A 24168-nucleotide genomic window follows, 5' to 3' on the forward strand; every position below is an offset into this window, starting at 1 on the left:
AATCAGAGGTCAAGTTTCGCCCCTATCAGTATGCTTCCAAAGGCCTTTAGCCTCCCATTTAGTGGTCCAAACCTTTATGCAGGGGGCAACTCGCTTGCTTCCCCCCCCCATTAGGTCACCTATGTGTCCTTGGGACTTGAACTTGGTGCTGTCTGTGTTACAGAAACAACCATTTGAACCTATCAACAAAATTCAAGCTAGTCTTCCTGATGGCTATCACCTCGGCAAGAAGGTGATATATATGTGTTATGTTTAGACCCCAGGGAATAAAATGGAGGTCATTGCAACTTTTTATGTCACACGGTATTTGTGCAATGATTTTACAAACATGGTTTTCTTTTTTTTTTTTTGAAAAAAAAAACAGTTTCATGAATTAAAACAAAACAGTAAAGTTAGCCCAATTTTTTTGTATAATGTGAAAGATGATGTTACGCCGAGTAAATAGATTACTAACATGTCATGCTTTAAAATTGCGCACACTCGTGGAATGGCACCAAACTTTGGTACTTAAAAATCTCCATAGGCGATGCTTTAAAATAATTTACAGGTTACATGTTTTGAGTTACAGAGGACATCTTGGGCTAGAATTGTTGCTTTTGCTCTAACGCGCGCGGCGATACCTCACATGTGTGATTTGAACTCCATTTACATATGTGGGCATGACTTACGTGTGTGTTCGCTTCTGTGTGCGAGCACGCGGGGACGGGGCCCCTTTAATTTTTTTATTTTACTTTTATTTCTTTTTTACACTTTCCCTTAGAAAAAAAATGTGATCACTTTTATTCCTATTACAAGGAATGTAAACATCCCTTGTAATAGGAATAGTGGGTGACAGTTCCTCTTTATAAGACCCCACATTTTTCTTCCAGGCTGGAAAGGCTGAGATAAAAAAAAAAACTCTCTTGGCCTTTACAGCCGCGTCCTTAGCTTTGTTTACTTGCACTGGCCCAGACGTGACGTAATAACGTCGCGTCTGAGCCTCCGAGGGTCATAGCGATGACTGGCGACCATCTGGTCACCAGAAATCTCTATAGTAAACTTCTGGCGGTGACCGATTCGTTCTCTGCCTCACCAATCGCACGGGTGAGCCAGGAGAAGCACCAGAGGGCGGCGGGAGGGGACTTCCCTCCCCTCACTCCTGGGTCTCCCTGGCTTTGCTGGGGCACCGGGAGCCTTTGGCTCCCAGTGCTGTCAATCAAAGCCAGTGGTGAGGGGCGGGGTGGAGTCCTGCAGTCTGTCAATGGACGCAGCAGCAGGGCTTGGGAGCGAGCAAGCACGAGTGCCTCCATGGGAAGAGGCTTCCCATGGGAGCACTGGACAGAGGGAAGGGGCCAGGAATGCCGGCGGGTGGACCCAAAATGACGAGGTTCGCAGCCACTCTGTGCAATTCCATTGCACAGAGCAGGTAAGTATAGACATGTTTGTTATTATTTTTTTCATTTACCTTTACAATCACTTCAATGAATTCTACACAATAAGGTTAAAAAAAAAGCACTTCCAGTTGCTGTTCCCCTACCCCCTTCCCTAAATCCTTTAACTGAGTGTCCAGCTTCAGTTCTTCTCTCTCCTCTCCCTGCATTCAAAATCTTAGCTAAGAGCAGCAGGAGCCATTTGCAATCAAATTCTGTAAAGACACACATGCTTTTTATTTAAAAAAAAAAAGAGCCCTTAGAACCACTTTAAAGTGCAAGATCATAACTGTATCTGTGCATAGGGATACCGTTTTGACCAACTGGATATAGAGTCAGTAGACAATAATCTAGGGTGATACTAGAACAAAATATAACTTGTCGGCTGAGTGGTCCAGATCCTCTCTATTAGACTGATGGATTTCTTCGGGGGAAATGAGGAAAAGAGAAGATAAGGACGGAAGAGTGCATATATGGGAAAAAAGGGTGTGTAAAAGGTCCATCAAACCAGACCTAAGTACCCAGAAAGCCCACATCAATTCCAAAAAGAAGGACATTTGTGCACCAGGGGACCAGGTAGTGGAGTTGGACATTCTGTATACTTAGCAAATTTTGCAATTCTTTGACTAAAAGGTTGCATACTTGTGGGGGCTGTGCCTGTCTACCTCCATGGCAAGTGGGCAAGTGATAACATAGATATAACTGCTTTATCACTTTGTAAAAATGTGTTTTTAACATTTATTCTGGACCCTTCAAGTATCTGTTTATGGAGGTTGTGTGGCAGCCATGGTGACAGTTAGTTACTATAATTTCCCTTAGTATATTTTACGCGTTATTTCATGTGATTCAAACTTGTTTAGCTCTTCATTAAGCTTGGATGTGATTTTTATGTGTAGAGTTCTGTCAAAAGTACTTTGTCTCCCTATTGTTTTTCTTGCCAAATCTCCCCGTCATTAACTGTCAAACTACACACCAGCTGATCCCAAACTTGCCGGAAAGTGCAGGTGTTGAGATCTGGATTGAACACTATGCTGGGAACCAGGAAGCTTGTTATTGTCCATGAGGACAATGAGGGGAATTCATCAAAGCTTTTCCTTCATCCCGTTTTTATTCACATTCCTACTATAGCTTTATGTAAAATATGCCTTTTACAACTGAACGATCTGTGACAACTTTTAGCTTGACATTTGTATTTTGTGGGAAACCACCACAGCATTAAAGTAGAACTCCAAGAATGCATTTTTATTTTTAGATTCTCTCTCCTCCTTCTGTATAAGGAAACTAGGATTGCACAGATACCATTTTTTTTTTAATCAGCAAGTATGAGTACCGATACTTTCGGTCAAGTGCTCACTGATACAGAGTACCAATACTTTCCAAAGAATCACGTGCGATTAGAACAGGAATGCGGTGCGATTCCTGTCCAAATCACATGCGATTTCCCCCACTGCTTCTGTGTGTGTGTGTGTGTATAGGACGAAGCAGTTTATTAAAAATGTTAGAACCTCCAGTACATAGCTGGCCAAATGCAATATCTTCAAAGGTGTCCCGGTCCTGCTGATGATAGCAAATCACAGAGGTACTCACAGGGCTGGAGGAGAAGTTCCGGGACCCCGTGGGTATAGGGTGGAATGTCAGCTTGGGGGCAAACTGCCTTCACATCTCCACATCTCCTCCAGCACCTCCAGCGGCCGTGATTTGTTATCATTGGCGGGACCGGGACACCTATGAATATTTTGAACTTGGCCAGGTATTTACTGTAAGTTCTAACATTTTTAATAAACTGCTCACTAGATGGCACTTTTCCCTCTCTATACATATATAGCCATTGCATTTGATTCTTTGCAGTGCAATTTGCCCCCATTAATTTTGTATTGACACAAATGGCACCGCAAAGTATCAGTTTTGGTATCGGGAGCATTTGCGCGAGTACTGATACCAGTGCAAATGCTTGGTATCAGCACCGATACCTATACCGGTATCGGTGCATCCCTTAAGAGAACAATTGCCTTTTCTACTTACCCTCTCCACAGTCCAGTACTGTCCCCAACTTACTCATTCGTCCACAACCTGCAAGTCCTCTATGGGCAAAATGGCACTCGCATCACATAATTGACAGTTCACTCTCTTTCACTCTTGCAAAATGGTGAGCTCTTAGATAGAGCAGACTACGCAGGCATTAATAGAAAACAAAGCCAATGCTCATTTGAGACTTTCTGGGTCTGTGCATCCAACATTCAGTTTGTCCTGCCATCTGCAGGATGGAGGGTGGAGGGACAGTGAAATGAGCAAATGAAAAAGTAAGCATTCTTTTCTAAACGGCGCACTGCTTGTTAATGTACTGAGGATGCTATGTAATGCAGGCAGGTCATATCTGGTGGGAGGGGCTAGCAAGGTGGTGTACTTCCTGATAACATCACAGCTCCCTGCCTAAGTACTCTTCTCAAAACCCCTTAGCCCTAATGTAATGAGTGGGATGGCTCTTGGGATGAGTTAGGCCCCTTTTTACATAGGGCGGATCCTGCTCTGATCATCAGGTGATCAGCTCACTCATCTCCTGTTGATCAGAGCAGAGTGGGAGGGTGACACATTTTCTGCAGAGTGGATGCAGACAGAGCCCGCTCCGCTCTATTGGCACCTGGGAGTAAATGGACTCTATTTACACCCAACTACCTCTGATCCACTCCAGCTCAATAGATGATGAGGGAGTCACCTTCCCGTTTTTTTTTTTTTTTTTTTTTGCGGACTTGATTGAACCCATAGGTAGGTGGGTGTAAACAGACACAAGTCTGCTTGTTCATAGGGATGAATGGACCTTCCGATAAGGTCCGCCTGAAAAACTGACAGGCAAACCTGATCGGAATGGCCGTGTGAAACAAAAACAAGAATAAGTAAAATTAACAAGATTTATTATACACCGTTAAAATATAGAGAACTTTTTTTGTCTAAAAGCATGTAGTAAACGCTACCAAGCTTGTTATACAACCAGCAAAGCACTGAAGGTAAACAGAGGGTGGTGGGATCGACGCATTTCATCCAGAATGGGCTTCTTCAGGATCCACTTCGTATTTACAGCTGTTGCTGTCTATATTTACTCAGATTCTCACATACTACCGGATATTTCTTCCAACAAGCATTTTCCTTTGTATAAATATTGGTGCGTATCCCACAAGGTTTTTGTGCCCTGTTGCTTTTTGCCCTTGCCTCCCCCAATCTGTCTGGCCCAGTGTGACTCCTTTTATAGCCTGGTGCCCCCCCCCTTTTTTTTCTCCCCTTCCTGTGGGTGGTATCTTGTTGTATTCCCGTACATTTTTTTTTCTTTCTCTATGCTGTATTGATGTTAGTATCATGGACTTTTTGTACTACTCACCAGTGTTAAAGCTGTAAATACGAAGTGGATCCTGAAGAAGCCCATTTTGGGTGAAACGCGTAGATCCCGCCACCCTCTGTTTACCTTCAACCTACTTTTGCTGGTTGTATAACAAGCTTGGTAGTGTTTACTACATGCTTTTAGACAAACAAAATGTCTCTTGATTTTAACAGTGTATAATAAATATTGTTGATTTTACTTATCCTTGTTTTTGTACATGATTGTAAGTTTTTCTGGCATGCTAAAATCCCCTATATCCCCATATCTATCCTTCTGTGAGATCGGGGGTGACCTCATATCCATGCTTTAACAGTTAGCCAGACTTCTAGACTGATTGGAGAGATGTGAATTCTGGCTAGACATGGGTTTCTGTACTTTGCACAGTGTTTCTAACCATATTCAATAGGCCTAATGAGCTTGCACATTAAACTGAGAATTGCATTGCAAGACTTTTCCGTCCCATAATGTTTCAACGTAGTTCCTTTTGTAGTGGACCGTCCTCTCCCTCCTTCCCATAGATGATGTTTCCTAATCCTTGGGATAAATCTGGCATTTCCCTAAATCCTTCCGTGACCTGTTGCTATTTTAAGAATGTTGGAATGTTTTTTGGAGGAAGGGATCAGTTAAAAATACACAAAGCAAAATAGGCTATATATGTTAAGCATGTCCTGTTTAAAAAAAAAACACAATAGAAGAAGAGAAGCATTATGTAAAAGGTAAAAAGAAGAGTATTTAATTTTCAAGCCTCAATTAAAGGGAGGTAATCTATAAAGGTTTGGTTTATCTTTATAATAAAATTTGCACTACAGTCATGGGGCCCAGTAGGTTAGAAATCATGGTGCATTTTAGTGAAATGCAGTTTCATTTAAATGGCATACCTACTGAAGCCTCTGCAAAGCCTGACCTAAAAAAAATGGTGTTCACATTGATTGGCGCCATTCTGCATATAAGCTAGGATGGATGGTACGCTGAGTGTGCCTTCATCATCACAGGAAAGAGTATGAAGCTGCTGTATTGCTCATCCATAAATCTGCACATGCGCAGCATGCTCTCCCTACCGTTGTCACAGCTTTGCTACATGTAAGCTAGGAAGTACCATAGACCAACTGTCCTTGTTTATATGCCATATGGCTCCAATCAATGAGAATGCTTGTTTTCTCTTGGTAAAGCCACCAGTGAAAGGCTACATGCGCACAGGCATAAATATGGGCATTTGGCTGCACAGTATAATATATGCCTATATTTGCAAAACCAATGAGTCCCAGCTGCAGCATATTTCTGTCCATTTTACTATATTACAAAATACGCTGTACGCCTGTAATCTTGTGTAAGCGTTGTTGCTTGTGTTTGCATGTGCATAGAGGTATTTTCCCTAATGCGCAGGTGTTATTTTTTTTTTTTTTATTAAGGTAAATATGTCAATGTGCGTGTCAATGGTGTTTACATAAGATTACAGCTGCACTTATGCCTGTGTCCGTGTAGCCTAAAGCAGACCCTTTCCCCTAAAAATACTAACAACCGCCAGTGCATCCAGCTTTGCATGCTGATCTGTAATCACATTACATGTACATGTAAAATAAAAGCTTTCTTTGTGAACTTACCTTTTTATTAGGGATGCACATACTTTTTTTGCCAATATCAATATCTATTTTTAGTGTCATGTGACCATTTTTTTGTAGACTGCTGCTGTGCCTCTACCCTGGTAGTGTAATGGTAGGCCAGCAACCATAAAATTAATCATTCCCCTTGGATGCATTTATTTTTCACACATAACAGCTCACTTGCTTCTGCCCTGGTCATGTAGCTGTAGAGCACTTGCCAGAGTTTCTGCGGTCTGGATGTCACGTCTCACACAGCCACACCCTCGCACAAGGTCCTTCTATGTTTCTCTCTGTAAAGGCATTGGTTACAGTCTGTGGACTTGAATGTATTGGTTTTACAAGTACTAGTGCAAATGCTTAGTATTGGCGCCGATACCCGAATTGGTGCAACGCTACTTTTTTTTTACATTGTGCTTCCTTGTTTTCTTGGGTACTGGTGATGTAGCCAGTGCTTCCTAGCTTCCTAGCATTAAAATATTGTTAATGCCTTCCAGGGAGATATTGGGCAATAGCCCCATTTTTCCTTTTTATTATGGCAGAGTAAACAAAAAGTTTCCCTACTATAGTGTCGCTGATGCAGGATCTTCCAATGCGTCACCATGAGGGACAGCAAAGAATTCCAGGATGTAAAGGAAGATCTTCATCATCCTTTGCTCTTAGTGGAAATAACTGCTGGGATATGAACAGTGCATATAAAAACTTTAAAGTATACACAGAAACTAAACATGCCACTCACAGTAAATCTCTCATTTTAGTTTGCCTTTTTACTGCAGTTTTATTGGTTCCCCTATTTTTATTTTTGGTGATTTTGGTGAAGTTTCTCTTTAAATGCTGATGAACCCAATAATGAAAATGACCATATTAGTGAGCTGGTAAACATTGGCGCAAAGCATGCCACTCACAGTAAATATCTCATTTTAATTTGCCATTTCACTGCAGTTTTATTGGTTACCCTATTTTTATTTTTGGTGATTTTGGTGAAGTTTCTCTTTAAATGCTGATGAACCCAATAATGGAAATTACCATATTAGTGAGCTGGTAAACATTGGCGCAAAGTACACTTATCATTTTAGTGAGCAGAGTGAGCATGGGCACCCCTCAACAGGAAGCTCATGCAGTAATAGTGATCCCAATTATAGGACCACTGCTTATAGCTGGAAAATTATAGCTATAATTGTATTATGATGGGTGATCATTGGACATTTTACTAATTTGACTGAGGAATGGTTTGCGCAATTAATATAGTAAAGTGGTGACTGCTGATGAAATGAAGTGCCTTTTCCCACCATACCCCAAATTATAGCAAAATGGTCAAATTCTGTTTGAGTTCTGACCCACACAATTACTGTATCTGTTCAGCTCTACCCAAGAATGTATGCTCCATTTGCTTTGTATCATTTACTTGCAAGCCTTGCAAAGGCTTTCATTGTTATATTTTTTGGCTTTTGTTGGATTTTTCTCCAGTATGTCTGGTATCTGATTTTACAAGTGTTTGTATTCTTTAGAACTTTTCTGCTTCAGGTCACCCAAGGCTTCAAAAGCTCTGGCACATTTGAAATATGGATGTAGATGTAAACATGTCACATTCGATACCATGTCATCATGACCAGGGACTCAGAGTGGCAATTACAAGTGAGAATTTTGCAGCTGAATTTGTTTACTGGCAAAGACAATATTCGGAAAGCCATGACAATATACAGAGTTATCTGGTTTATTTCATGTGGACACACACCTACATTCTACATTTTCTTTTTGGGTGGTATAAAGGTCCTGAAGTATTAAGGTAACAAATGAGAAAGGAATCATATGCAGATGCACACACTTATACGACATATGTTAAAGGCACACTCCATTGGATATGAAGGCTTGATGTGCATATGGGGGCACAGGCCTACCTGATCAATATTTCTTTCCATCCATGCAATACTGCTCTGCAATAGTCACTAAATCTACTGTTTAAGTAGAGGAATCCTCAAGAGCAATGCATGCTGTTTGCTTTCCTTCTCATACAGAATGCTTTAGGGTGAAAAAAAAATGGCAGTGAAAGTGAAAGACATGCAACATGCGCAGATAGAAAGAGGAAGTTACACAGCACAGGCTTCGGAAAGTATGCTCCAATTACCCTGTGAAGCGTTGTGTGTGTGCTTTGACTGCACTTGTTTGAATGGTGTGATATTGCAGGGTTTTCGCTCAATGTGTAGTGCTTTCCAGTGAGTTCAAACCAGCCAGGGAATGCTGTTTCAGGAAAAGTAAGAGTTCAAAAGTAACTTTGGCGTTACCCTCACAGGGGTTCCCAACACCATATCAAAGCATAAGAGCAAATTGTTATTAAGCCTCCTGGCTTCTTCTTGCAGTACCACTGCTCATGCCTCAAGCTTAGGTCTTATGTCTGGTCCCTCAGACCATCTTACAACTTCGCTGTGCTCATGTACAACACTGTGTACTCCTGTTTGCTCTCTCTTTCTTGCAGTTTCCTGCTGATCTGACCCTCGCCCTGACCTCTGGGCAGGGGACTCAACTTGTCTTCTGGTAGACGCCCAAATCACTGCTAGGTTCTTGACTATAACAGCTGTGCACACTCAGCTTTCTTGTCTCCAGTAAGACCTGGACACAGGGTTAGAGGCTTATTCCCTCCCAGAGCTCCTCAAAGTCTCTGAACTCCAAACCCAATTCGGGAGTCACAAAACTTAACTGAAAACCCAATTTTCTCCTTTTAAAACAGATATTATGAAGCAACCCGATGTGCCCTCTTAAAGCGGAGCGCCGCCGAAAATTTTTTTTTTAAAAGTCAGCAGCTACAAATACTGCAGCTGCTGACTTTTAAAACATGGACACTTACCTGTCCAGGGCGCCCGCGATGTCGGCACCCGAGGCCGAAGCGTCTCTCCGTCCTCGGGTGCTGCCGCCTCCATCTTCGGTAAGGGAATCAGGAAGTGAAGCCGTGCGGCTTCACTTCCCGGTTCCCTACTGCGCATGCGCGAGTCGCGCAGCGCAATATGGATGGTCTCTGCTGCCTCTGGGACCCGTGTGTTTCCCAGCAGGCAGCGGGGAGGGAGCAGGAAGTGGCGTAAATAACCGCAGATTCTGCGGCTATCTATGCCGGAAGTGGGTACAGATACCTGTAATTATACGGGTATCTGTACCCCCCTCCCCCCTGAAAGGTGCCAACTGTGTCACCGGAGGGGGGGAGGAATCTGAAGAGTGGAAGTTCCACTTTTGGGTGGAACTCCACTTTAAACTTTTGGAAGGCCTTGATTAATTCTGCTATTCCACTATAAAAAGGCCTTGTACCACTCCAGGGGATACTCAGCCAAATTTGACAAAATATGGCTTGAATCGCACACAATTCCACTCAATAATTACTAAGACGCCAGTTAGCTTCTTGCTGATTTCTACTAGTTTGTGCCTAAAAGCCTTCTAGCCATTTTTCTTCATTATTATCCTTTAGTGTTACAGACCCAGTACACATTACACCCTTCTATTTATTGCCCTAAGAATGGTGTTTGTTGAATTTGATATGCTATACTATTTATCCTACTTATCTGGTGGATACGAGCAGTGTAAAGTGTAAGTCTTTGTTTATAATGTTTCTGATCTGAGGTAATTGGTGTCACTATTTGGACTATGTTAGTGTTATTTTTCGAGCCGGTGTATGCTTAGAGGCTCTGTTTTGTGCACCAATCTTTACCTCTGAAAAAAAAACACTAAAACGAATTTACAAAAAAAAACAAAAAACAGATATTCTGGAGCTCCTCCATCTGTATCTGAGGGACCTCCTTTGAGCCGTTCACCTCTTCTAACACCATTGCAGGGCCTAGCACTGTCACAACAATAGATACAACAAAATTGTATCTATAAAGTGTATCTTTGAGCAAAATGTAAAATCATGTATTCATTTCTATATTGTATTTCACGTATTTCTAACATGCTACTAACTATCTGAACTATTTTGACATTTGTAAACTTACTTGTGAAGATCCCCATACATGTATTTCCTGGACATTCTGTGACACATTTTTACTATGCCCTAGGACAGGAGTCTCCAAACTGAGGCCCAGGGGCCGGATGTGGTCCTTTGATTGCCCTTATCTGACCATTAGGGCATTGCTCCCCTCACTGACACTAAGGGTACTTTCACACTGAAGGCGTTTTAGCGCTAAAAATAGCACCTGTAAAGTGCCTGAAAACTGCCTCTCATGCCACCCCAGTGTGAAAGCCCAAGTGCTTTCACACTGGGGCGGTGCACTTGCGGGACAGGAAAAAAAGTCCTGCAAGCCGCATCTCTTGGGCGCTTTGGGAGAGCAGTATATAGCGCTCATAAACCACCCCTGCCCATTGGAATGCTTGGGCAGTGCTTCCGAAGCACTTCAAAAGCGCCGCAACATGGGTGGTTTTAATCTTTTCTTGGGTTAAAAGCACCTTGCTAACGCGGTGAGGCCCCAGTGTAATAGCAGCCTAACAATGGGATACTATTACTCTCACTGACGGAGCACTATTTCTCCCCCAGAGACCAATGATGGGGCACTATTCCCCCTCCCCCATATACCAAGGATAGGGCATTGTTTACCACCACTGATCTTGGGGCATTTTCTGCTACCACTGGCCACACTCTGGCCCCCTAAAGTCTGAAGAACAGTAAACTAATCCTTTGCTTAGAACATTTGGAGACCCCTGTCCTAGGAGTATGGTGGCTACTTTTGTTACCCATGGTGCCACTATATGTAGCCATCCTCTCTTAAACGTACTAGACCTCTAAATATATAATATAAGTTGAAGCATTCTGAGCAGTGTTACAGATACATAAATACATTTCATATTTTAGCAAAATGTCAGGTACTATATATGTTATACATGTAGTAATGCATCCTTGAATCAACCTGAAACCTGGTGTAAGTATGGAATAATAAATCAGAGAGGTTATTTACTTATTTCTTTTATAGTCTATATGTTATTGCATAAACATTTTTGACATTTACCTTGCATGTCTGTTTTGAGTAATTATGACATGTTTATACTGGGTATTCCATTTGCGGTCATAAACAGTTTTGTAACCTTTTTCCCTGCTTGTGATAACTGTGCAGGGAAATGCTTGAGGATGGGCGCAGCTCAGGATGTAGATAGAAGCTGGAATCTGGACCTTTGCACTGTAAATATACTAAGTAAATCAACTGACCGTCCCAATCATAACTTCGTCTAGACAAGGCATTGGTATTCTCTCTAAGAGATTTTCATAAAGGTAGAAATCCTTTGGTCAAGACAATGAGATGCTTTCAATAGCAGTATAAACAAATGAAATCTGCTTTACAAACACACACTTAAATATATATCATGTCAACACATTATACGTGAAAAATGATTAATCTATTGTCCTCTTGGCATATATTACCATAGAAGCCTTAAAGCAAACTCATCATAAAAATTAAAACTCACATCCCCTACAAATGCCTGAGTTCTGTGTTTGGTAGAGGAACCATGTGATAGGCCCATTACCTACCCACAAATCAGTTATCAGGTCCTGAAAGGCCAATTGCCGGGTCCCAGTGCTGTCACATGGCTATCAGGGGGCATACCATTGAGTATATCACATGATTTGTTTTGGTTTCAGTCAGCGGCAAAATGTTTTTATTTATTACAGGTACTTGTATAGCGCTGTCAATTTATGCAGCACTTTACATATATTATACATTCACATCAGTCCCTGCCCTCATGGAGCTTACAATCATGGAGCTTACAATCTAGGGTCCCTAACTAACATTCATACATACCAGGGACAATTTTTGACAAGGTCAAATTAACCTACCAACATATCTTTGGAGTTTGGAAGAAAACCACAGTACCTGGAGGAAACCCACGCAGGCACAGGAAGAACATGCAAACTCCGTGCAGGTTGAGATTCAAAATGACAGCCCTGGTGCTGCTAAGCAGAAGTGCTAACCACTTCATATGACGTCCTACACTTTGAGTAGAGATATCTGAATGATGCTTGCAGCTACAGACATCATCCGGATATATATATATATATATATATATATATATATATATATATATATATATATATATATATATATATAATTTTTATAGCCGGCGATTCCCTCACATGTAAATGCCATCTTAGTGGCTGTTTAGCGCTTGATTGCTTTTACAGGTGGCGGGACGACCCCCCTCCTACCGCACTCTGGTGCTTCTCTGGGCTCGCTCGTGCGATTGGGGAGCCAAAGAATGAATGCGCCGGTTGTGGCCGTTTACCATAGAACTGACAGTGGACCAGATGTTTCCTGGCCATTTCTTTGATCCTCGGAGGCCAGAAGCGACGTCATGACGTCACTTCCGGCACTGGCAGATGTAAACACCTCTCCAGCCTAGAGGAGAGGTGTGGGGACTTATAGACCCCAGATCTCTCCGTAAAGATTACCTGTCATGCCCTATTCCTATTATAAGGGATGTTTACATTCCTTGTAATTGGAATAAAAGTGATCAAAAAATAAAATTTTAAAGGCAAAGTGTAAAAATGGAATGAAAATATACTGCCGCACAATGGCTCTCCTGGGCGAAATCCTGTTTAGGTACGTCCTACCCTTTTTCGGCCACCAGAGGGCACGCGCCCTCTGCATGGCGGGGGACCCGATGCGCGTGGCTGGCGGGCACAATCACCGCCGGCCACGCGTGATCGCGTGCACGAGTGCCAGCACAGGGATTTATGTGTGTAAACACACAAATCCCTGTGCTGTCAGAGGAGAGGAGCCATATCGATTGTTCCTACTAAGTAGAAAAAACGATATGTCTCCTCTCCTAGTCAATCCTATCCCCATACAGTTAGAACACACTGAGGGAATACACAATTAACCTCTTGATCACCCCCTAGTGTTAAATCCTTCCCTGCCAGTGACATTTACACAGTAATCAGTGCATTTTTATAGCACTGATCGCTGTATAAATGCCAATGGTCCCAAAAAAGTGTCAAAAGTCTCCGATCTGTCCGTCGCAATGTCGTAGTACCGCTAAAAATCGCAGATAGCTGCCATTACTAGTAAAAAAAAAAAAAAAAAATAATAAAAATGCCATAAATCGTTCCCATAGTTTGCAGACGCTATAACTTTTGCGCGAGCCAATCAATATACGCTTATTGCAATTTTTTTTACCAAAAATATGTAGAAGAATATATATTGGCCTAAACTGATGAAGAAATTTTTCTTTTTTTTTAATTTTGGGGATATTTATTATAGCAAAAAGTAACAAATACTGTTTTTTTTTCAAAATTGTCACTCTTTTTTTGTTAATAGCGCAAAAAATAAAAACCGCAGAGGTGATCAAATACCACCAAAAGAATGCTGTATTTGTGGGAAAAAATGGACACAAATTTCGTTTGGGTACAGCGTCGAACAACCACGCAATTGTCACACGCAATTGTCAGCCAACAAATTGTAAAAAGTGCTCTGGTCAGGAAGGGGGTAAAATCTTCCGGGACTGAAGTCCCCTTGTGCTTGCAAACCCATATGTCGGTTGCCCCCGTATATGTAAATGGCGTTCAAACCACACATGTGAAGTATCACCGCAAATGTTGGAGCGAGAGCAATAATTCTAGCACAAGACCTCCTCTGTAACTCTAAACTGGTAACCTGTAATTTTTTTTAAATTGTAGCCTTTGGAGATTTTTAGATACCGAAGTTTGGCATCATTTTATGAGTGTGCGCAATTTTAAAGCATGAGACGTTAGGTATCTATTTACTCGGTGTAACATCATCTTTCACATTATACAAAAACATTGGTGGTAAATATTGTGTTTTATTTAGTTTTTTTGTTTTTTTAATCCACGTTAGGTATCTATTTACTGGGTGTAACATCATCACATTATACAAAAACATTGGTGGTAAATACTGTGTTTTTTGTTTTGTTTTTGTTTTTTAATCCATGAAAGTGTTTTTTTCCCCCAAAAAATTGCGTTTGAAAAATTGTTGCGCAAATACCATGTGACATAAAAAATTACAACAACCACCCTAGGGTCTCTGATAAAAATATATATAATGTTTGGGGGTTCTGAGTAATTTTCTAGCAAAAAATGATTATTATGATTTCTACGTGCAGGAGAGGAATGTCAGAATTGGCCCGGCATGGAAGTGGATAATTACAAAATAGAAATAGAAATAACATTTTTATAAAATTTAATACCTCACATTGAAAGATTGCTTGCATTAAGATGATCTTCATTAAATGTAAATGTAAAAACCTTTAAGAGATTGCAATGCACAGAGATAATGCCCTAAATGCAGGTAGGATGCGTTTGAAACATGTCTGTGCGCATGTGCTACTTTGCAATAATAGCGGTGCATGGCTGCGTACAGCTGCCTTCGCCTATTCATGTCTATCGGCAGCTGTGCTCAGCTCCAGGACATCCTGGGCAACAGAAATATGCAGCATATTTACTACTGCTTGGGCAAATGCACCCATTAAGCAATATACTAAATAACTGCTAAATTTTTGCTCAATATTATTATTATTCATTCTTGTACTTCTTTTTACTATATACTAATTGTTTTTTATTATCAATATATGTTTTTTTAGATGTGTTAGTGCTCATTCACATGGGGCGCTGCAGCTAAAGCTCTCATTTGAATAAGGCCTAACTGACTAAACGAAAATCGTACGATCTGGAATCTTACGAGGACATTTTTCGGGTATGTGCGATCGAATAATATCGTATGAACGGTCGTGATCGGCTGTCGAAAGCAGTGTACACGCAATCCGAATATTGTACGATCCTTCCTCGGACGACCGTTTTCGTACGTTATTCGGATCGTGTGTACGGGCCATTAGTGTGTGTTTTGTCTAGATTTTGTTGTTGTTGTTACTAGTGGGGCTTGAGTACCTTATTAGGTTCCCTTTCATGTACAACTTGTTCTGGAATTATAATGCTTTTTAAATATTATTATTCAAGAGCAGATTTGAATCTGAATGGTTGCTCTGAGGCATGGATTGCCAACAAGCGAGAAGTAGAATCTTGTAACACAACGATTGCCATATACATACCAAACAACTTGCTGATGGGTGATGATTTCTTACACAGTTCTGCTGACAGCACTTGCGGTGTATAGGCAGATTCAACACTTCTTGGCTTGTTTAAAAAAAGGCCCAATAAGTAAATAAACCTCTGATGGCCTTTGTTGATCTCTAATGGCCCGTACACATGATCCGAAAACCGGACGACAGATTGTCTGGCTTTTTTCGCTTAATAGTCGCAAGTAGTAATTGAAGAGGTTACTAAAGTCACGAAAATTCTCATACAACAGAAAAAAAAAATCGGAAGTGATGTCATGTGTTGTAATGTATGTGTGTTGTATTTTTGGACAACTGTACTGAGTAAACGAAAATCATACGATCTGGTATCGTACGAGGAAAATGTTCATGCTTGTCCGATCGAATAATATCGGATGAATTGTCGTGATCGGCTCTCGGAAGCTCCGTACCAACGATCCGATTATCGTATGATTGCATCGAAAGCGGTATTTTTCGTCCAATTTTCGGATCAATTGTACGGGCCATAAGTGTTGCTGTTCTAAGTATCCATCTGTGCACTGATAGGTGGTACTGAAGCCATGACTATCCCAGGTGGAAATACTAATGTACAAGCCCTTTGATCACATTAGTTGCACAGCTAATGTTCTGATATTGTGATAGTGTGACATTTTCCCTTTATTTTCTTATTCAGGTGAATGCATCACGTCAAGAAGGGAAACTCATGGAGGAGAGTGATCAATTGATTGAAATTATCCAACAGAGAAGACAAATTATTGGAACAAAAATTAAGGAAGGAAAGGTAAATGTAAACTCTTAATAAGCAATGAAATGTATTTCCTATGCAAGTGCAGTAACGAATGTGATTTATGTAATATACTGTAATTGCATATATATATATATATATATATATATATATATATATATATATATATATATATACAATGCTGTGAAAAAGTATTTGCCCCCTTTCTGATTTTGTATTTTTTTGCATATTTGTCACACTTAAATGACTCAGATCATCATTTAACACACAAAGATAACTCAAGTAAATACAAAATGCAGTTTTTAAATGATGGTTTCATCTATTAAGGCAAAAAAGCTTTCCAAACCTGCCTGACCTTATGTAAAAAAGTAATTGCCCCTAAACCTAATAACTGGTTGTGTCACCCTTGGCGGCAACAACTGCAATCAAGCATTTACGATAACTGGCAATGAGTCTTTCACATTTTGGCCCACTCTTCTTTGCAGAATTGTTTTAATTCAGCACCACATTGGAGAATTTTCCAGCATGAACGGCCTGTGTAAGGTCATGATACAGCATCTCAGTTGGATTTAAGTCCAGGGCTTTGACTAGGCCACTCCGAAACCTAAATTTTGCTTTGTTTGAACCATTTGGAGGTGGACTTGCTGTTGTGTTTTGGATCATTGTCTTGCTGCAGAACCCAAGTGCACTTGAGCTTGAGGTCACGAACTGATGGCCAGACATTCTCCTCTAGGATTTTCTGGTAGAGCTCAGAATTCATGGTTCCATCAATTATGGTAAGTCGTCCAGGTCCTGAAGCTGCAAAGCAGCCCCAGACCATCACGCTACCACCACAATGTCTGACTGTTGGTATGATGTTTTTGTTATGAAATGCTTTATTCGTTTTATGCCAGATGTAACGGGAGGCACACCTTCCGAAAAGTTTAATTTTTGTCTCGTCAATAAGCAGAATATTTGCCTAAAAGTCTTGGGGATGATCAAGATGTTTTTTGGTAAATGTGAGATGAGCCTTTGTGTTCTTTTTGGTCAGCGGTGGCTTTGGCCTTGGAACTCTCCCATGGAAGCCATTTTTGCCTAGTCTCTTTCTTATTGAATCATGAACACTGATCTTACCTGAGGCAAGTGAAGCTTGCAGTTCTTTAGATGTTCTGGGTTCTTTTATGACTTCCTGAATGAGTCGTCATCATGCTCTTGGAGTAATTTTTGTAGGCCAGCCACTCCTGCGAAGGTTCACTGCTGTTCCAAGTTTTCTCCATTTGTGGATAATGTCTCCCCCCCCCCCCCCTTGATTCACTGGAGTTCCAAAGCTTTAGAAATGGCTTTGAAACCCTTCCTAGACAGTGTACATCACTTTGTTTCTAATCTGTTCTTGATTTTTTTAGATTGTGGCATGATGTGTGGCTTTTTGTGATCTGTTAGCATGCTTCACTTTGTCAGACAGCTTCTATTTATGTGATTTCTTGATTTAACAGGTTTGGCAGTAATCAGGCCTGGGTGTCGCAAAGTGAAATTTAACTCAGCTTTCCAAAAAATTGTGGTTAATCACAGTTCATTCATGATTCAGCATAGCAGGGGGCAATTACTTTTTCACATAGGGCCAGGCAGGTTTGAACAGCATTTTTCCCTTAATAAATGAAATAATAATTTAAAAACTGCATCTTGTATTTAATCGGGTTATCTTTGTGTAATATTAAAATTTGTTTGATCTGAATCATTTAAGTGTGAGAAATGCGCCAAAAAAAATTAAAAATCAGCAAGGGGCAAATACTTTTTCACAGCATTGTATATTGTAAAGGGAAAACTGGTAATGGCAATGGTAACCTATACATCAGACAGGGACAATGTGGAACAGTCCAAGTAGGTTTGTCCTGCACTTATATTCAGACAACACTTTGCAATGCAGGAGGGTTTTGTACAGTAAGTCCAAAAACAAACAAAATATGTGCATGTCTGAGCCACTAACTAAACTACACTAAAATATCTTACTACATGTACGTTTTTAGCATTCTGTGAGAGGTCAACTTTTTTACCCAGCTGCAGGGTCTTGCAGTAGAGAGAGCGCCCTGAGCATCAATCAGCTCACATATATATTTTATAAAGGCCTATGGACAGCTGAGACTAATTATTGAGGTCTGACTAATGGGTAAAATGTGAACCCAGGGATGAAGGCCTCATTCCACCCAAAACTCTACAAATCCTCTGGGCTTCAGGACCTAGCTCAGAAATTTTTAGGATCTGAGAAAATAAAAAAAGTTTGCTTTCCCTTTAACGCACACAAATCCTTGAACTCCTCCCCATGTTTTATGTGAGAAACCTAGGTCACACATATACATCATCCACAATCCTGCCAACCAATGCCTATATAGTGGGGGAAATAATTACTTGATCCCCTGCGTATTTTGTAAGTTTGCCTACTTACAAAGAAATGAAGGGTCTATCATTGTTATCATAGGTGTATTTTAAATGATAGAGACAGAATATCAACCAAAAATCCAGAAAAAAACACGTTATTAATGTTATAAATTGAGTTGCAGTTCAGTGAGTAAAATAAGTATTTGATCCCCTACCAACCAACAATAATTCTGGCTCCCACAGACTGGCTACAGTATGTGCTCATGTGGTACACAGATTAGTCTATTGTCTATAGTCAATTTAAGAAGATGCTCCTAATGACAACTCGTTATGTGTATAAAAGACACATGCCCACAGAATCTCTTTCTTCTGTTCAAACCTCACCATCATGGGCAAGACCAGAGAGCTGTCAAAGGACGTCAGGGACATAATTGTAGACCTGCACAAGGCTGGAATAGGCTACAAGACCATCAGCAAGAAGCTTGGTGAGAAGGAGACAACTGTTGGAGCAATCATTCAAGAATGGAAGAAATACAAAATAACCATCAATCACCCTTGGTCTGGAGCTCCATGCAAGAAATCACCTCATGGGGTAAGGATGATCATGAGAAAAGTAAGGGATCAGCCCAGAACTACATGGGAGGAGCTTGTGAATGATCTAAAGGCACTTGGGACCAGAGTCACCAAACAAACCATTGATAACACAATACGCCGCTATGGATTGAAATTCTGCAGTGCCCGTAAGGTCCCCCTCCTCAAGAAGGCACATGTACATGAAGTTTGCCAATGAACATCTAATTGATTTAGAGAAGCATTGGGAGAAAGTGCTGTGGTCAGATAAGACCAAAATTGAGCTTTTTGGCATTAACTTGACTTTCCGTGTTTGGAGGATGAAATATGCTGACTATGACCCTAAGAACACCATCCCTGCAGTCAAGCACGGAGGTAGAAACATTATGCTTTGAGGCTGTTTCTCTGCTAAAGGTACAGGCCGACTTTGCCTCATTGAGGAGCCAATGGACGGGGCCACGTATTGTAAAATCTTGGATGAGAACCTTCTTCCCTCAGCCAGAACACTGCTCTAGATGACATCTAGAGCAGTATGAAAACTCCTCCTACAAGCTTTAACCAGACACTGATCGAAGTCACAAGACTGCTATATAATACTGATGAGAAAAGGGATTTAGCAGTTTATATTTATGAAAACCATTGCATTGCCATGTTCTGTGTACTGTGGAAGACCAGATATAGTGAATGCAGGGTCCTGGGTTTAGTAACCTCCTTTCAAAAAAATGTATGTGTGTGTGTGTGTGTATATAAATATATATATATATATATATATATATATATATATATATATATATATATATATATGACCTGTTTTACATTTTAGCACACCTACCTCGCGCAAACCTGAACTATTATTCTTTAGAGTAAATCTTTCCTGGAAGGTGCTACCATGCTAAGGATGCTAGTTGCCTGGCACAGATATGCAATACCTGCAGTAGTGTGTATTAGCACAGTGGTTCTCAACCTCAGTCCTCAAGTACTCCCATCGGGCCATGTTTTGGGAACTTCCCTTAGATAAAATAGCTCTTATCAATACCATGTCATTGATATTGATTTAAAGCAGCTGTGCAAAGTAAAGGAAAACCTGAAAACATGGCCTGTTGGGGGTACTTGAGGACTGAATTTGAGAACCACTGTATTAGCATACATCACCGCACTAGAAGTAAACTGGCCCTCATAAATCTAGTGACCAGACTAAAAAAAGTGATAATGTATGGTCCATCCAACCCTTCTTTTTACAACACTGTTCTTTGGTCTTAATTGCTTTTGTAGGAAATTTTAACCCCTGGCAAGTGAGCAATTCTTTACCCTTAGAAGAGAGACTTTATTGTGTAACAATTTGCTTGCATAGCTGAGCCCTCCTGGTATGTGGTATTCTGTAACTTCCAAAATGAACTTTAAATGTCAAGCATGGTGGAGCTTTTGTGAGAAAGCTGCCTTCTAAGAATAAAAGTCCATTGCAGGTTTTAATGGTTCACTAGGCTGTCATGCACCTTTAATTAACTTCAAATAAAAGGCTTGTCGGCCAATAACCGAGGTAAAGCTGTTTGAAGAGCAGTCTTCCGAGAGGTGAAACTGTGAGGGCTTTAATGAAAAAGAAAGAAAAAATGCTTTTGCTATTTTAAGAAGGTTTCTTGGTCACTGACTTAAGCTCTTAAATCCTTTTAACAAGCAGTATTGATAAACGATGTGAAACAGGGAAGTTTAGTTTTAAAATTGACCTATTGAAAGTCAAATTTACTATTAAAAAGCAGCACCAGACACCAAGCCAACGTCTGCTAAATAGGAAATATTGGAGCTGTCCTAAAGGCAAAATGTCAGCAGGCGTTTTAAAGTGCTTCTAAATGGAACTGCAAGCTTTTGTCACATGGTTCTATATTGAGCAACCTCCTTCTGCGTGATCTACAGGAGACCACGGAACACTAGGGGGTCTGTTTATAAAAGAAATTTGCTGGGCGAATGTCTCAAGCATTCACACAGCTATCACTAATAATCCCTGTAACTTGCCTGATACCTTTCCAGTGATTGTCAGCTCCATCTAGTGGCCATAATGCTGTATTTTTCTGATTGAGGGGGTTTCAGGAATATACCTAGTTATGGCCACTAGATGGAGTTCATGATCATAGGAAATACACATATTAGGCAGGGATTATTTGTGACAGCTGTGCAAATTATTGAGACATTTGCACTGCAAATGTTTTATAAATAAACGCTTTAACATGCTTGGAAACCCATACATATACCCACTGAAGTGACTAGCCTGAAGTGATACACAGAGATGAAACAAATCCTCTTAAATAAATTGTACCTGTTTAACCACAGCCCTCTCTCCTCTACAGCCTACTAAAACACTCAACTCAAAGGCTTTTTCTCAGTTCCAACAGGCAGGGGCGGGGTTCTGACATTACACACTGCACAGCATAGAGAGGAGAGCTGAGTGTAATCTGAGACCTGAATGGGGGGAAAGGACACCCCTCCCCCTCCTACACATTCTCATAGAGAAACATGCATAGGATAGGCTGTCAATCACCTTCAGTGTGCTAGAGAGGCGGCAGGGCCATCTCCTGAGGTTCTTTTATGCCTGCATGGACTGTTAGAAGTAAATCATGCAGATAGCAGTGTCAGATCAATGAAAAAGCATACCTGTCATCAGAATTGTCAGCTATATCACTCTGCCCTTGTTTTTGTGTGTATGAAATGCCATGACAAATTACCATTACATTTCATGGCAAGTCTAAGAGAAGTCTGAGATTTCCAGTAAGATCTGAATAGCATGGTGAGCATGTTTTGTAACATAAATGGACTGTTCAAACTCACATGAATATTTATATCTGTCAGAATGATTCATTCATTTGTGGAATATTCAGGTAAATGTTCTTAGAACATACAGATGCAATTGAATTCAATATATTGATATTAATTAAATCATTTTGATTTTGAAGCAGTGTTTTTCATTTTTTTTTATCACACAAGTTAAAATCTGCCTTTTTGGATAGAAAATTAAAAACCCACAATATTATATATTTTGTCAAAGTGGAGGCCCTGTAGAAAAATATTATGGTAGTTGCGGTTTTTTATATTCACATGACCCCTGGAAGATTTACCCCCCAAGATTTGACCAGGCCATTTTGTTCTTTACGGCACTGCATTACTTTAACTGACAATTGTGTGGTCATGCAACGCTGTAGCCCAATAAAATTTGTCATCTTTTCCCACAAATAGAGTATTCTTTTGGTGGTATTTCATCACCACTGCGTTTTTATTTTTTTGCGCTATAAGCAGAAAAACACAGAACATTTTGAAAAAAAAAAAAAAAATAAACAATATTTTTTACTTTCTGCTATAAGACCTATCCAATAATATAAAAATAATTAAAAAAAAATCGAATTTCTTCATAAATTTAGGCCAATATGTATTCTGCTAAATATTCTTGGTAAAAAAAAAAAAAATTCATACTTTGTAGACGCTATAACTTGTGTAAACCAATCAATATGATTGGTTTACACAAGTTATAGCGTCTACAAACTATGGTATATATACTGCAATTTCTATTTATTTATGTATTTTATACTAGTAATGGTGGCGATCAGCGACTTATAGCAGGACTGCGATATTGCAGCAGGCAAACGGACACTGACACTTATGACACTTTTTGGGAGCCAATAACACTAATACAGTGTTCAGTGTTAAAAATATGCACTGTCACTGTACTAATGACACTGGCTGGGAAGATGTTAAACATCTAGGGCAATCATAGAGTTAAATGTGTGCCTAGCCAGTGTTTGTGTGTACTGTGTGTGTGGTGCTTTTACAAATGTAAGTGATGGATTTTATTCCCTGTTTTGCAGGAAAATAAAATCCATTACTTCCCCCCTGTCAGGACGGAGCTCTGCCTTGTCTTGTTTACATAGGCAGAGCTCTGTCCAGCCTCTGTTCCCAACGATCAGTGAGTGCCAGCGGGCATCTGTTGGCTGGCACCTGCTGATCGACTTCTGCTGTTACAAATCAAACTATTTAATACTTTTTTTTATAGAAAATAAATATTTATTAAAATAAATGTAAGTGCAGCAAACACTATTTGTTCTGCACAAGTAAATAGATTTTACGTAAACAGATCATGGCTTTATATACCCAAAATAATCAATACATGAAACTTTGAATGCCTACAGCTCATTCGTTTTGAATTAAAGGATAAATAAACCCAAACTCAAATGCAATGCATTGCTTACAGTCCTTAAATGTGGTGGATGTCGTAGAGGTAGCTTTTTTTTTTTTTCAAGCCAAGAACATTTTCAGCAAATACAGACAATACATGTTGATCCTGCCAGAAATGCAGTGTGCTTGTCACTTCCTGCTACTTGTACCATTGAATATCTTCCTTTTATAGCAGGGGTCTCAAACTGGCGGCCCTCTAGCTGTTCTGAAACTACAAGTCCCATGAGGCATTGCAAGGCTGACAGTTACAAGCATGACTCTCACCGGCAGAGGCAGGATGGGACTTGCAGTTTCGCAACAGCTGGAGGGCCACCAGTTTGAGACCCCTACTTTATAGCAATCATCTGTAAACTATGCACACACACACTGCGAACATGCTGCAAAATATATTCCCATGGGAAATAAGTTTAAAAGGCTAAAAATAAAACCTATGTGGCTCGCTTCCAAAGATAAAAACGCTATAAATCACAAGAAAAGAGCTTTTAAAAAATATAAAAATTAAGGAACACTATCATCGTTTAAATGTTACAGGGAATACAATAGAATTTGTAAAAAGGACATCAAGGACGCAAAAAATTCTAACCGAACTACAGATTGCAAAAGATAGGACAAACCCTAAAAAATTATTCAAATATATTAATAGTAAAAAAGTCAGGTCTTAGCATGTAGGCCCTTTACAAAAAAATCTGGAGTGGGTGACTGGGGACAAAGAGAAGGCAAATGTATTAGGTTTATTAAATACCTTCGGCTCTGTGTATACAAAGGAGCTTTGCTAAGTTTATGTCCATAATGGGAATTATTTTGCCATAGCCCAAAATGGTTGGTTGAGCTCGATGGACTTGTGTCTTTTTTCAACCAGATTAACTATGTATGTAA

General features: G+C 40.2%; 1 protein-coding gene across 2 annotated transcripts in view; it reads left to right on the plus strand.

Moving 5' to 3' along the window:
- Positions 1 to 24168, plus strand: part of MID1 (midline 1) — a 659238-nt gene that overhangs the window by 554885 nt on the left and 80185 nt on the right. For both annotated transcript variants that reach the window (XM_073616351.1, XM_073616350.1), the window contains exon 4: positions 16084 to 16191. In XM_073616351.1, the coding sequence (XP_073472452.1) occupies positions 16084 to 16191 (108 nt within the window). The remainder of the gene's footprint in view (positions 1 to 16083; positions 16192 to 24168) is intronic.

The sequence above is a fragment of the Aquarana catesbeiana genome, linkage group LG02 (assembly GCF_042186555.1).
Source record: "Aquarana catesbeiana isolate 2022-GZ linkage group LG02, ASM4218655v1, whole genome shotgun sequence".
Lineage (NCBI taxonomy): Eukaryota > Metazoa > Chordata > Amphibia > Anura > Ranidae > Aquarana > Aquarana catesbeiana.